At 48.4% G+C, this 12521-nt stretch overlaps 2 protein-coding genes across 2 annotated transcripts in view; both read left to right on the top strand.

The window, feature by feature from the left end:
- The window catches only part of UBE2Q2 (ubiquitin conjugating enzyme E2 Q2), a 52421-nt gene extending 46341 nt beyond the window's left edge, over positions 1-6080 (top strand). The window contains exons 10-13 of the mRNA XM_056345649.1: positions 159-207; positions 1107-1202; positions 3386-3452; positions 5272-6080. Of these exons, the coding sequence (XP_056201624.1) occupies positions 159-207; positions 1107-1202; positions 3386-3452; positions 5272-5303 (244 nt within the window). The 3' untranslated portion in view covers positions 5304-6080. The remainder of the gene's footprint in view (positions 1-158; positions 208-1106; positions 1203-3385; positions 3453-5271) is intronic.
- A 603-nt stretch (positions 6081-6683) lies between these two features.
- FBXO22 (F-box protein 22) lies at positions 6684-12332 on the top strand. Its single transcript, XM_056345648.1, has 7 exons — positions 6684-6842; positions 6927-7059; positions 7526-7613; positions 7758-7853; positions 8863-9027; positions 9984-10149; positions 11352-12332. The coding sequence occupies exons 1-7, from the start codon at positions 6739-6741 to the stop codon at positions 11779-11781; spliced, it is 1182 nt and encodes a 393-aa protein (XP_056201623.1). The 5' UTR covers positions 6684-6738; the 3' UTR covers positions 11782-12332.
- The last annotated feature ends 189 nt before the right edge of the window (positions 12333-12521 follow it).

The following is a 12521-nucleotide window of genomic DNA, read 5'->3' as shown; positions in this document are numbered from 1 at the left end:
ATATATTACTAGTTAAAGGGCATTTCAGCTTTATGTGAACAAAAAAATTAACAAATTAGCCTGCAAGAGCTTAAAATGCTGTGTGGCTGTGTGAACAGTTTCATCTTTTTTCACTAACTGCTGATGTCAAATATATTTTCTTTCACATTTGTTTCTAGGTATGTCCTAGGTGGAGGTGCATTATGCATGGAACTTCTTACTAAACAGGTGAACACAGGCTCTGTTATCTGGATAATAACAAAGCATGCTTTAAAATAATGAAAATAGGTGTTTCCCCCGAGTTGAAGAATCCCTGTGTGGAATAAATTACACACTCCAAAGGAAAGATGGTGAAATAGTCCCACAAGATTTGCCTTGCTGATCTTGTGTGAGATCTTGGATGGCTTACGAGAGGTCTGAGGAAGAGGCAAGAAGTGAGAGCACATCAACTTTGAATTCTCAGAATTTCTGGGAGGAAGCCAGTGTAAAGAGTGAGTTCTGAGGAGCAAGATGCATTGTTTTCTTTTCCAGAAGCCTCTGCTACTGCACAAAGTGAGCTCTGGAGAAGTGGGGAATGCAGAGGATTCTAGGCATAGACACTCTTGCGTAGACAGTGTGATTGGCTTTCTCTTTAAGTAGTAAATGAACAAAGTAGATGTCTGCAGGCTCTGGCAGAAACTTTTGTGAACCCTGAAAGGTAAAGCAATACCAGAGATGAGCAGTAATTTTCGTGGAAGCAAAATTGTCATAGCTCACTGGATGACTTCATTAGATTGCAATCTTTTCTGCTTACAACAAGAAGCTGTAATTTCTGTTGTGACATTGCTGAAAATTTGTAAATGCTGTAACAATGGAGTTAATCCTGTTTCTGCCTCGCTGTGTCTTGGAAATGTGTGATTCAGCCTTTTCATTTTTACTGCAGGGTCTTGGTACTAATACTGTGTATCGCTTTCCAGATTTTCTCTGGAAAATAAAAGTTAACTGGGAACAAGTAGGTAAAACTGAAACTGGAGTGTGGGAGTGGAAAAAAAATAAATAATCCCTAAGCACACATTCCAAACTAGATTTGCAAGGTGAGCAAAGGCAGTGAGTACGTGTTATATAGAAATATTTCTTTCCTTCTCCAGGGCTGGAGCAGTGCCTATTCAATAGAATCAGTCATCATGCAGATCAATGCCACTTTAGTCAAAGGAAAAGCCAGAGTACAGTTTGGAGCCAATAAGGTAAATGTGCTGCGTATATGAATTAAATTACTGTTAGGCTTCTGTTTCTTTGACTTGCAGAGAAGATGCTTGATGACAGAATTGTCATTACAAATATATTTGCATTTTGATTTATCTTGATGTCTGGTGCATGCGTGAGTACTTTACGGGCAGTTAACTATGAGTTTGTTAGGGCCCTAGAAGGTAGTGGGGCCCAAGAGAGCTGGCCAATACTCAAGCATCACTTCCTCCAAGCTCAATATGGGTGCATCCCCCCGAGTAGGAAATGGAGTGAAGTGGGGCAGGAAGCCTGCATGGACAAGCACGGAGCTTCTGGCAAACCTCAGACAGAAGAAGGAGGATTATGAGACGTGGATCAAAGGACGGGCCGCTTGGGAGGAACATAGGGACGTGGTCAGAACATGCAGGGGAGTGACAAGGAACGCTAAGGTCCTAAATCTGTTGGGGGAGGGCAAGGACATGAGGGGCTTCTTCAAGTACATCAGCAGGAAAAGGGTGACCTGGATGAAGGGACAGGGCGCGCCCTCAGCAAGTTTGGGGATGATACAAAGCCGGGAGGGGTGGCTGACTGGTGAAGGCCGCGCTGCCCTTCAGCGAGACCTGGGCAGGCTGGAGAGCTGGCAGGGAGGGACCTCATGGAGGTCAACCAAGGGAAGTGTCGGGTCCTGCCCCTGGGGAGGCACAAGCCCGCGTACCAGCCCAGGCCGGGGCTGACCTGCTGGGGGCAGCTCTGCGGGGAAGGACCTGGGAGTGCTGGTGGGCAACAAGTTGCCCGTGGGCCAGCCCAGCGTGCCCATGTGGCCAGGAGGGCTAGTGGGATCCTGGGGGGCATGAGAAGGAGCGTGGCCAGCAGGTGGAGGGAGGAGATCCCGCTCTCTGCCCTGGCGAGGCCGCATCTGGAGCGCTGTGCCCAGTTGTGGACTCCCCAGTTCGAGGGACTGGGAACTGCTGGAGAGGGGCCAGGGGAGGCTATGAAGATGATGAGGGAATGGAGCATCTCCCTGATGAGGAAGGACTGAGGCAGCCGGGCCTGCCCAGCCTGGAGAAGGCCGAGAGGGATCTTGCCGACGTCTACAAGTATCTTCAGGGCAAGAGTCAGGCGGCTGGGGCCAGGCTCTGTTCAGTGGTGCCCAGCGGCAGGGCAGGGGGCAGCGGGCACAAACTGGGACACAGGCAGCTCCATCTGAACGTGAGGAAGAAATTCTTTACTCTGAGGGTGACAGAGCCCTGGCACAGGCTGCCTAGAGAGGTCGTGGTGTCTCCTTCTCTGGAGACATTCAAACCCGCCTGGACACGACCCTGCTGTAGCAGGGGGTTGGGCTGGGTGACCTCCAGGGGTGCCTTCTGACCCCAACCAGCCTGTGATTCTGTGAAATTATGAATGTATGAGGAGAGTAAAACCTTGGGGTGGACAGAGTGTGAAAGTAGTTAGACTTGTACTATCCCTGTATTGGCAAGAGGGGTGGGAAGGAGGATCAGAATTGGGAATCAGGAGGACTTAGAAATTTTGGCTCTGAGAAGGGCTATAGATGACAGCCTGACTGCCAGGATGATATACACTGATGTTCTCTTCCTTTTGCTGGACTAAACACCTGTAAAGTTTCATGAGGAGTGAAAAATAATAACATGCAAATAATCCTGAGCTAGCCATTCATCGTTAATCAAAATCATTAGTCAGTTCAAGTGTGCATGCTGGTAACAGACCATAACTTAAAAGACTTCGAAGTACTAAATGCTATTTTGAACGGGTGTTTAAATATTTTAGCCAAGAAATTGTCACTTGGATGCCAGTTTTTTAGTAGTGATTCAAGAACAGTGAAAAGATGTGAAAGTTGATGATCACAATTCTGTCTAACCCTGCCGAGGAAGGCAGCGTTAGGGTCCAGACTGTCTGAAGCCCGCTGTTGTGGTTGCCCACACTTCTGACTTACCTCAGGTTCTGAACCTTCTGAGAGAAGGATCTTTCCAGCAGCAGGGTATGCAAATTATTGTCATTATGATGGAGGAGAAATGAGAAAATAAGGGTATTTGTCTTGAAAATCTTGTACTTTAAAGCCAGGAATGTTGTAACTTTGTGTATGGTTTTTACTTGCAAGCACACTGTAGAGTTTCTTCGTAAAACTGTTTTTAAGTCCTGCCTATCTAGATGCAGGGTTTCTTACATTAGTTTGTTCTCCTTTCAGAATCAATATAATCTAGCAAGAGCACAGCAGTCCTATAAGTCACTAGTACAAATACACGAGAAAAATGGTATGTATATTCTTGTGACTTTGTTCTTGTCTGCACAGCAACCCGGGAATTGGTGTTTGGCTGCAGTAATACTTGAAGTGCTGGAGTGCCTTAAGTGGCCTTGGGAGGGCTGTAAATGGTGGTTCCTCTCTCCTAGCTTGCACTAGAGAGACAATAGTGCTTAAAGTAACTTGACTAACAATTGTTGCAACTCTTCCAGCATTTGTGAATGTTCCATGTGTTCCTACTATCTTTTGGAAGGTAGTTCAATTTCATTTTCAGCTAGTTGATCTAGGAACTTTATCATCACTGTAGCTTTTAAAGTGTCTTATTTGTTAGTGAAGTACCTGCTGGAAGCTTGCCTCTTGCCTCGAAAGGCTTTGTTTCAGTGTGGCAAAACCTTAGCAGTAATAATCATTAAGGAAGAGATAAAGCGGAAAGAAAGAGCAGAGACTAAAAGATACAAAAAGTCCAGGTGAAGTACACTGGCTGGAAAATTGTGCAAGAGAAATGGGAGACACATTTGTTTGTGTGGGGTTTTTTAACCCTTTAAAAGCCAGTTAATGGTGCCTCAGCTGCAGAAAAAAAGTATTTAAGTGCTTCAGGTATAATTTCATTCATTGTGCCAGGATGAGAAGGTAACAAATGACCTGAGGCTTTAAAAGGTTTAAGTAGCTTACATGTTATGTAAAAATAGTCAGCAGAATCGGTACCCTGGTCTCATGACGAGGGGAGCTGAGGCAGTTACCACTTCCATGATGTTCTTTGGTTCAGGCTGGACACAGTGTCCTCTGGGAATTGGTATCACTGTGAACACGAGAGCGTATTTCAGCGTGACTGTAGTGAGCATCTCTGTTCCCCTACCTCTAAAATTGAACCTAATGCTGCCTCTGATATTGGAAGGAAGATCAAAGATAACTACTTTAAAATGCTTTCCAGTTTGATGATATTTTGATCTTGCCATTAACTGAGTCTTCTGCTTTTTTAGTTTGCCACAAAAGCCAGTATGACTGGCTGTTTACTTCTAGCTATGTGCCAGCCTTGACTACAGTGATTACTGCCGCGTCAGGAGCTGTACACAAAGCAGTCACAGCATTTATTGCTGCTGCAAAAGGTGTCTTTAGCTTAGAGCTGCTACCTGTTCTCTGGGACAACATAACTAGGCCCTGTATTCACTGTATAAAAATTCGGAGGAATTTTTACAATAGTGTCTGAAAGAGTTAAGATGAGAGACCTGGAGGTGGCTAGAAAAAAACTGCACACTTGACCAGGTACGATTCAACTGCTAAAACATGCCAAATCCGATCAGGAGACAAGTTACTCAACTGACGCTTCTGAGCCTGTTCCTACAGCAAGATGTGCAGGAGCAGGGTAAACCATTCAAATGCTTGTGTGCGCCTGGCTGTGCGCTATGCAGGAGGGGGCTCGTACGTCGGCATCTCCGTGTAGCCACACTTGTATGTCTGTGCACTGAGTGGCTTGAAGACTTGGGAGTTTTGCCCCTCTTCCGTTTGGTTTTGTTTAACCTGCAGCAGCTTCCTCCATTGATGTCCAGCTCAGGATAGCTGCTACCACAAAACCCCTCAAACTCGTTTTTACTTTTTTTTACCTTTCGCATCGGAATACTGGATGTGATCCTGAAACATATGCCGCATGCTTCATCTCCCTCTGCGGACCGCTAGCCCTCAGGGCGCTCTGGGTCTCGCTGAGCTGACCTGCTCCAAGAGGGGAGGGACGAGCCCCACGAGGCTGCCGTCTCCCACCGATTGGGAGTGAGATGGGTAAAGATGGTCTTGACGTAGCGATGTCGGTCCCTAACGCATTTCTCTGTTCTCCATAGGCTGGTACACTCCTCCAAAAGAAGATGGCTAACATTGAGGACTGTTGTATACCTGGACCAATGTCAACAAAACAAGCTCTTTTTTATATTTTCCAACACACAGACTCAAGCTATGAGTGCCCCTATAACAGCTGTACTGAAGACTTTAGCTATTAGATAAGTTAGTGGATAATCTGTCAACTGACACGTAAAGTATAAGTTACAGCCTTACCATTCCGCTCTTCTTAGGTACCTGGACTGAGCAGTTTGGGCCTTTACCGTATTTGTTCTTATGGATTAAGCGTGTTTGGGCCACGCCCTCCCTTCTCCCCCCACCCTTTTTTTTTTTTTTTTAATTTTATTTGAAAGCATAAGCTCCCTACAGCAGCCTATCGAGTTACTAAAGATCATTCAGTAGGAGTGAGTTGTTCACACACTTCTGTGTATTTCTTACCTTTTGCAAAATGCAGACTGCGGAGACTTGCGTTGTATCGTTTCATTTAAAGCCAAGAAGTTTAATACATTGTTTAATACTGTTTTAGGATATGTCAGGTCTTGCAAATCACAGTAGTTTTTTCTGGTCTAAAAATGACAGCATCTGTAGTATTTCCAAATTAATTATATAGGAACAACACGTGTATGTTAAGTCATTAAACATTTTTCATGGCTGTATGAGAATATGAACTGTTTCTTGGAAAAGATGCTCTTTGTTTAGATTCTGTTCATTTTTTGGTTTGGTTGGTTTTTTTTTTTGTTTGGTTTGCTTTTTGTTGTTTTTTTTTTTGTTGTTGTTTGTTGGTTTTGTTTTGTTGGTTGTTTTTTTTTTTTTTTTTTTTTTTTAAGCAGAGCAAGGCTGTGCCAATAAAACCTTGTACCTAGTCACTTCCACTGGGGCATCAGAACTTGCCGGGCTGTTCCTGCTACTTGTCGGTTCAACCTCCCTAACCAGAAGAGCAGCAGTGTGGAGCTTGGAGTTATTTAAATACTAAAAACCTTTTTAGGTGTTCCATTTTATTAACGGGTTGTTGCAATCATTTGTAAACTAATGAACTTATAAAGTGATTGGCACAAATCGCGATGGAAATCCTTGAACGAAACAGTTTTATATAGAAGCGGCGGGGAGCGGGGCGCGGCGCTGCGGGACGCCCGGGCGCTGTGCGGGGCCGGGGGCGGGGCTGGCTGCGCGCTCCCGGGGCCGGGGCGGGCGGCGGCGGCCGGGCCCCCCCCGCGCCTGGGGCTGGCGGCGCAGCCGGGCGCGATGTACGCTGCTCTGTAAACTTGCATCAAGTTGATGAATAAAAGCCCTTTTCACAGTGCGCTGTGTCCGTGCTGGGGCGGGCGGGCGGGCGGGCGGGCGCGAGCAGGGTCCTCCGCGCCGCCGGGCGGCGCTACCGCGGCCGTTGCCGCCGCCCCGCCCCCGCGCGGCCGGAAGTCCGCGGCGGGAGCGCCGGCGCGCGGGTGACGCCGCGGCGGGAAGGGGGCGGCGCCATGGAGGCCGCAGCCAAGGGCGGCTTCGTCCTGGGCAACCTGGCCGAGGTGGTGGAGCGCGTCCTCGGCTTCCTGCCCACCAAGGCGCTGCTGCGCGCCGCCTGGTAAGCGGCGGGGCCGCGGGCGGGCGGGCCGGGGCCGGGGCCGGGGCGGCCCCGCCGACGCGGCGTGTGCGCGGTGCGTTGCAGCGTAAGCCGGCTATGGAGGGAGTGCGCCCGGCGGGCCCTGCGGGCGAGGCAGCGCGTCGCCTGGGTGTCGGCGCTGGAGCCGGGCCCCGCCGAGAGCCACGCGCTGGTGCGCGCGCTGGCCCGCGAGCTGGAGGTGGGGGCGCGCGGGGCCTCGCGACGCGGCGGGCGGGGTGCGGCGAGGGGGTGGGGCGGGTCAGCGGGCGGGGCGGGGCAGGGGGCGGGGCGGGGCAGCAGGCAGAGCAGGATAGAGACAAGGTGGAGCAGGGGAGGGGCTGGGGATGGGGGGGCAGCGGGTGGGGCGGCAGGGGGTGAGGTGGGGCAGTGGGTAGGGTAGCAGGCAGGGTGGGGCAGTGGGCAGGGTGGGGCGGGGGCGGGGCAGGGTGCAAGGTGGGGCAGTGGGCAGGGCAGCAGGCAGGGTGGGGCAGTGGGCAGGGCAGCGGGCAGGGTGGGGCAGGGGGTGGGGCAGGGCAGCGGGCAGGGTGGGGCAGCGGGCAGGGCAGCAGGCAGGGTGGGGTGGGGGTGAGGCAGGGGGTGGGGTGGGGCAGCAGGCAGGGTGGGGTGGGGGGCGGGGCAGCAGGCCTTCTCCCCCACCCCCGCAGAAGGTGCAGGTGCTGCCGCACACGGTGCTGTACGTGGCAGACGCAGAGACGTTCAGCGGACACGAGGAATGCCATGAGCAGAAGAAAGGTAGGGCCGGGTGCCGCAGCCCCGCGGGGCAGCCGCTCTGTGGCGCGGCGGGGGAGCCGGATGGGCCGGGCTGGGCCGCAGGGCAGGTTCCGGCGCTGCTCTTACTTCTTTCTCCTTTTTCTTTTTTTCTTCTTTTTGTAACAGCCAGGAAGAGAAACAGTAAAGAAACAGCAACCGCACTTGAAAAATTGTTGCCAAAGCGATGTCAGGTTCTTGGACTGGTCACCCCAGGGATTGTAGGTAGGAGGAAAATGCGTGAGTCCGTGAGATATCGGCTTGAAGGTGTCCAGCGTATCGCACAGCTGCTCCAGTGCCAGTTTATCGCAACTTCACCCGTTTTTCAAAGCGTCGTCTGGCAGAGCAGCAGGAGAGCTCTTGCAGTGACCGCCCTGTCCTGCTGCCACCTTGCTCAGCCTTAGCTTCGGTTTTAAGGAGTTCACAGTGTCGCTGATAAGTCGAGTGACCTTAAGTTCTTGCTTCAAGTGATGCAGTTATGATTATAAGGGTTGATTTAATTGAGCAGGCAGCTCATTGCAGGTTTACCTGGCACTTGAATGTAATTATTGAATGGGTTTTGGCTTTATATGTATTTTTCAGAGTCACATTGTGACTACTTACATGGGACGGCCTCGGTATGTACCTCTTTGTTACGGTCTAGCAGGAGGCATACACAGCAACTGTGGAAAATTCACAGTCTCCCTCAGCAGTGTTTTTCTAGTGCTTCACTTTTTTTATCATTATAAAGTTTTTTTCCTAATTTCTTGCCTCAGATTCTCTTTCTGCAGCCTAAGCATCATTGTCGCTAGCATGATTCAATGACGTGCTCCCAATGTTTCTGTCAGTTTGCTTTATATTGTCATCACACGCTTGCTTAACATCTTGAAAACGTGAGTGTGTTTGCCTGCCTGCAGAAGTTGGCAGCAAGGCTTGAGACAGCTGTATGGCACAGGGCTCGTTCTCCAGCCGTTTTACATTTGCTGTGGCTGGGGAGAGAATGTCCAGATGTACCCGCGACTCCTTGTCCAAAGTGACTGCAGCTTGATCGGCAGCCAGGACTCCTACATGCTTCGCCCTTACAAAACATCAACAAGAATGTCACACCAGCTGTCAGTTAGATACGTTGTTACGGAAATGAGCTGTCACGTTTTACATCACCTAAGCTGTTCTGCCTCTTTTAATCTGTGTTAACGGTGTAGACAGAAGTATTGGAATCACTGAATGTAAGTTGTCTGGTTTTGTATTTTTGTAGTTACCCCTATGGGTTCAAGCAGTAATCAGCCTCAAGAAATTGAAGAGGGCGAAGCTGGTTTTGCTCTGTTGTTTCCCAAAATTGATGGGGTGAAAATTCATACCTTCCATTTTTCTAAAGACTTGAAGAACAGGGTCTTTGATGAAAGTAAATTTGCGGAAGCAGGTATGTCCTTGTTCTCCCCTTTATTTGGGCTTTTGTGAAGTGTTGTGGTGCCCTTTTAGGTGCCAGTGCGGAGTTACGTGTGGAACCAGCAGCTTCTGCACAAATTCCATTCCCGGGGCCCGCTGGGGCTCTAGGGCTGCGGCTGGTACTTACGCATCTCTGTTCTTCTCGTTCTCTGGAGTGTTAAGGTTATCTTGAGTTCCCATCTCAGATTACCTCAGGTTTGACACGGAGCTGTTCACAGGGAACAGTTTGTTAGGTTTTGAGCAGTCAGTCATTGGTTAAAAATTGTGATAAATGCATCTGTGCCATTGGGAATGATTCCTTTCGCTACGGTTTAGAAACAGGTGGGGAGGGGCTGCTTCTCTTATTCTCCAAAATAACGTTGCATTTAGATCCTGAGTCAGGTGGTCTGGCAAGGAAAGGCAGAACAAAAGATGGCATATTTCCATAAATACAGTTTGCATTCCTGACATTGTGCCCTCAGCAGGGTAGGTCATTTATGAAGGGTGATATAATGAGAGTTTCTACCTCGGGATAAGCCACTAGCTGATGTCATTTAATTTTCAGGTAAAGCTATTCACCACGTTGTGGTTCTTGAATAACGCTTGGTTCTTATCTGTAAAAGGATGGTTAGGGCTGCCAAGTAAAACTTAGTTGCTGTGCCTTCAGAGGCTGTGGTAGAACTCAGGTGCTCTGCTAAAGGAGTGGAAAGCTGGAGGAAGCAGATGCAGTTGTCTCCCTTGCTAGGGTCTTCTCAGAAATTCTCCGTTACGTGGGGAATGCAGCTCAGCTCCTGAGTGCCTGGGCAGCTTGTGTCTTGGTTTTGCCAGCGGCAGCAACAGAAAGCCGTGACTGAAGGTGTGGTGTATGGTTTGAGGAGAGACTGGGATGGCAGGGCTTCAGGGGTCAGGATTTAAAAATGAGAGGGTTGGTGTTTGTGGTTTTGTTTGTAGGTCTGAAGAATAACCCGGATCTCCGGGTGGTTCTTCTGTTTGGCTACAACTCCTGGAAGTCTGGAGCTACTCGATTTCTTCATCAAATAGTCAATCCCTTGAATGAGAAAAGTATCATCCTGGCTGGGGGACAAGTGGAGAGCTTTACATCGCTTACCTCTGAGACGTAAGTATCTTTTTCAGGGTAAATTGTAAAGAAGATGTAAAACGGGAGAAACGCTGCAAAAGTTGTCGCCTTTTAGTTAAGTCATATGAGTGCCCTTTAACAGTAGTAAAATGATAATTTTTTTTGTTTTAAGACAATAAAGCACAACTGGTGCACTGTGATTTAGCTAGAAAAGCTGGAAGCTTTGACTGTTACAAATTGGGTTCTGGAAACTTGGCTAGGAGAAACTCACTCCGAAGGAGATACCCCATGTGAGTTTATTGTAGTCTATGTTTATTCTCTGCCTTGCTGATAAATTATCACTCGTTGTGACAGAGACCATTTATGGGAAGGTTCTGTTTCTCGATCAGCCTTGGCTTGGTTCACGTTGTGTGTTCAGCTGCTGCTCTGTGAACAGGACCGTGCCCAGGAGCACACCTGGTGTGCTGCTGCTGCTGCTGCTGCTGAGGGGCTTGGCACTCGGAGGACTGCGCTAGATCTCATCCAGCTTAACCAGCCCCTTCCCTCCGCTGGGATCCCTGCAGGGCAGGCTCGGGCCCTGCTTGCCCCAGCTGCTCTGCCGTGCAGGGAGAGCCCGAGGTGCCCCCTGATGCGTCCTGTGCTGGGGAGTGCAGGGCGGACATTGCCACGGGCTCCTCTCATGGCAGCGTAGGTCTGGACTCCACAGTAACATCACTTTTTTTCTTGCACCTGATTTATGGCAGCTGCACCATTGCTCCAGATAAGGAGCTGACCTTATCTATTAACTTGCTGGTAATAAAGCATAAGGAGGTAACTACTGAAACCAACGTGTCCTGGCCACCCAAGGAGACCTAAAGCAACATGAATCTTCAGCTGTTACTGACTGCTGCCCTGCTTTGATACACAAATGCAGAGTTTCTTTGGTTTAACTAGTAGTTCAGTTGGAATTACAGAGCTGTGATGTACACAAACCGCCAACTTTTCCATGTATTTGAGAGGTAGGCTTATGCTTAATCCCTGGTAACAGATGTGAAAGTTTTTCCGTGTGAAAGGTTGCTAAAAAAAAGAAAAAAAGCTGCTAAGAGTTGAAGGTGTTGGTTTGGTTTTGAACTGTGGGAGGCTTTCAGGATGACTGATGTGTTGGTCTGCTTTGAAACCGACTTCTGCCACAGCAGAAGTGTTTTGGGGTCGGAAGCGGCGCCCCTGGAGCGTTCTCTAACTCAGTGCCTGTTGCCTTTCAGTAGCAACGCGCAGCCCGGCGATGCCTGTGGTGTGGTCGGGCTGGCTTTCAGTGGGCCCCAGATCCAGAGTGCCACTGTCCTGTTAGACCAGGACGTAGCCGATGAGAGGACAGCAGAAGCCGCCATGCAGCGTCTCAAAGCAGCAAACATCCCGGAGTGTAACACCATTGGCTTCATGTTTGCCTGTGTTGGCAGAGGATATCGGCATTATAAAACCAAAAGGAATATGGAAGCGGATGCCTTCAGGAAGTTTTTTCCAAACGTTCCCCTCTTTGGCTTTTTTGGACATGGGGAAATAGGATGTGATCGAATAGTTACTGGGAATTTCGTATTAAGAGAATGTAATGACATAAAGGATGACCTGCTGCATGGTTACACTACTGTTATGACCCTTATTCATCTTGGTTCAACTAAAGCAAACCAAGCGTAAATGTTTTTAATGCTTCAGTGAGCTGTTTGTTTCATTCCAGAAAGCAGAGAAGTCTGGAAGGGTGGACATCTTGCAATCAAAACCCCTTCCAAAAGATAAACATCATTTTGTATCAAATCTTGTAGTTGGAATAGGTTTATTATAATAGCTGCGAGAAAGCTTTGCATTTTGTGTAATCCCCTGTACAGCTCAGAATTGCAGGTAAATGAAGTTTGATGGAATTCTGGAGTCGAAGAAAGCCTGTTTCTTCCAAAATGAGAACAGTTTGCACAGATAGCAGTTGGAGTCCAAATACCAACACGCAGAAAGACACGGTACCTGGATGTGCTCTATTTATGTATGTAAAAAGGGTCCAGAAAAACTATGGCTGCATACTGAAATAGCTGATGCATAAAATCCACCATTTCCTGGATTTTATTTCAAGAGAGATGCACAACCTGCCCAGAGTCCTATTTACAAAACTGAATAGTTTTAGTAGATAAAATGAATGAAAATCTTCAGAGAGAATTAACAGAGTGCTCATTAAATAAAGATGAAAATACATAAAAGTACCTTGCCTTCTATTCTTGGAGAAAAATCTCTGACCTAAAGAGATGTCCAGTTACAAGCTCAACTTGTCTCACCACCTTGAATTGAATTTCAGTTGTCTTAAATATCGGGTTTAGAATAATATTTGATGCTTTGTGTGTACCAGCAATTTCAGTCTTTGTGTATTTAAGTTTACCCAACCAAAATGTACT

The sequence above is a fragment of the Falco biarmicus genome, chromosome 7, assembly GCF_023638135.1.
Source record: "Falco biarmicus isolate bFalBia1 chromosome 7, bFalBia1.pri, whole genome shotgun sequence".
NCBI classification, from domain to species: Eukaryota; Metazoa; Chordata; class Aves; order Falconiformes; family Falconidae; genus Falco; species Falco biarmicus.
The sequence above is the reverse complement of the archived record's forward strand: the minus strand, read 5'-3'. Positions and strand labels throughout refer to the sequence as shown.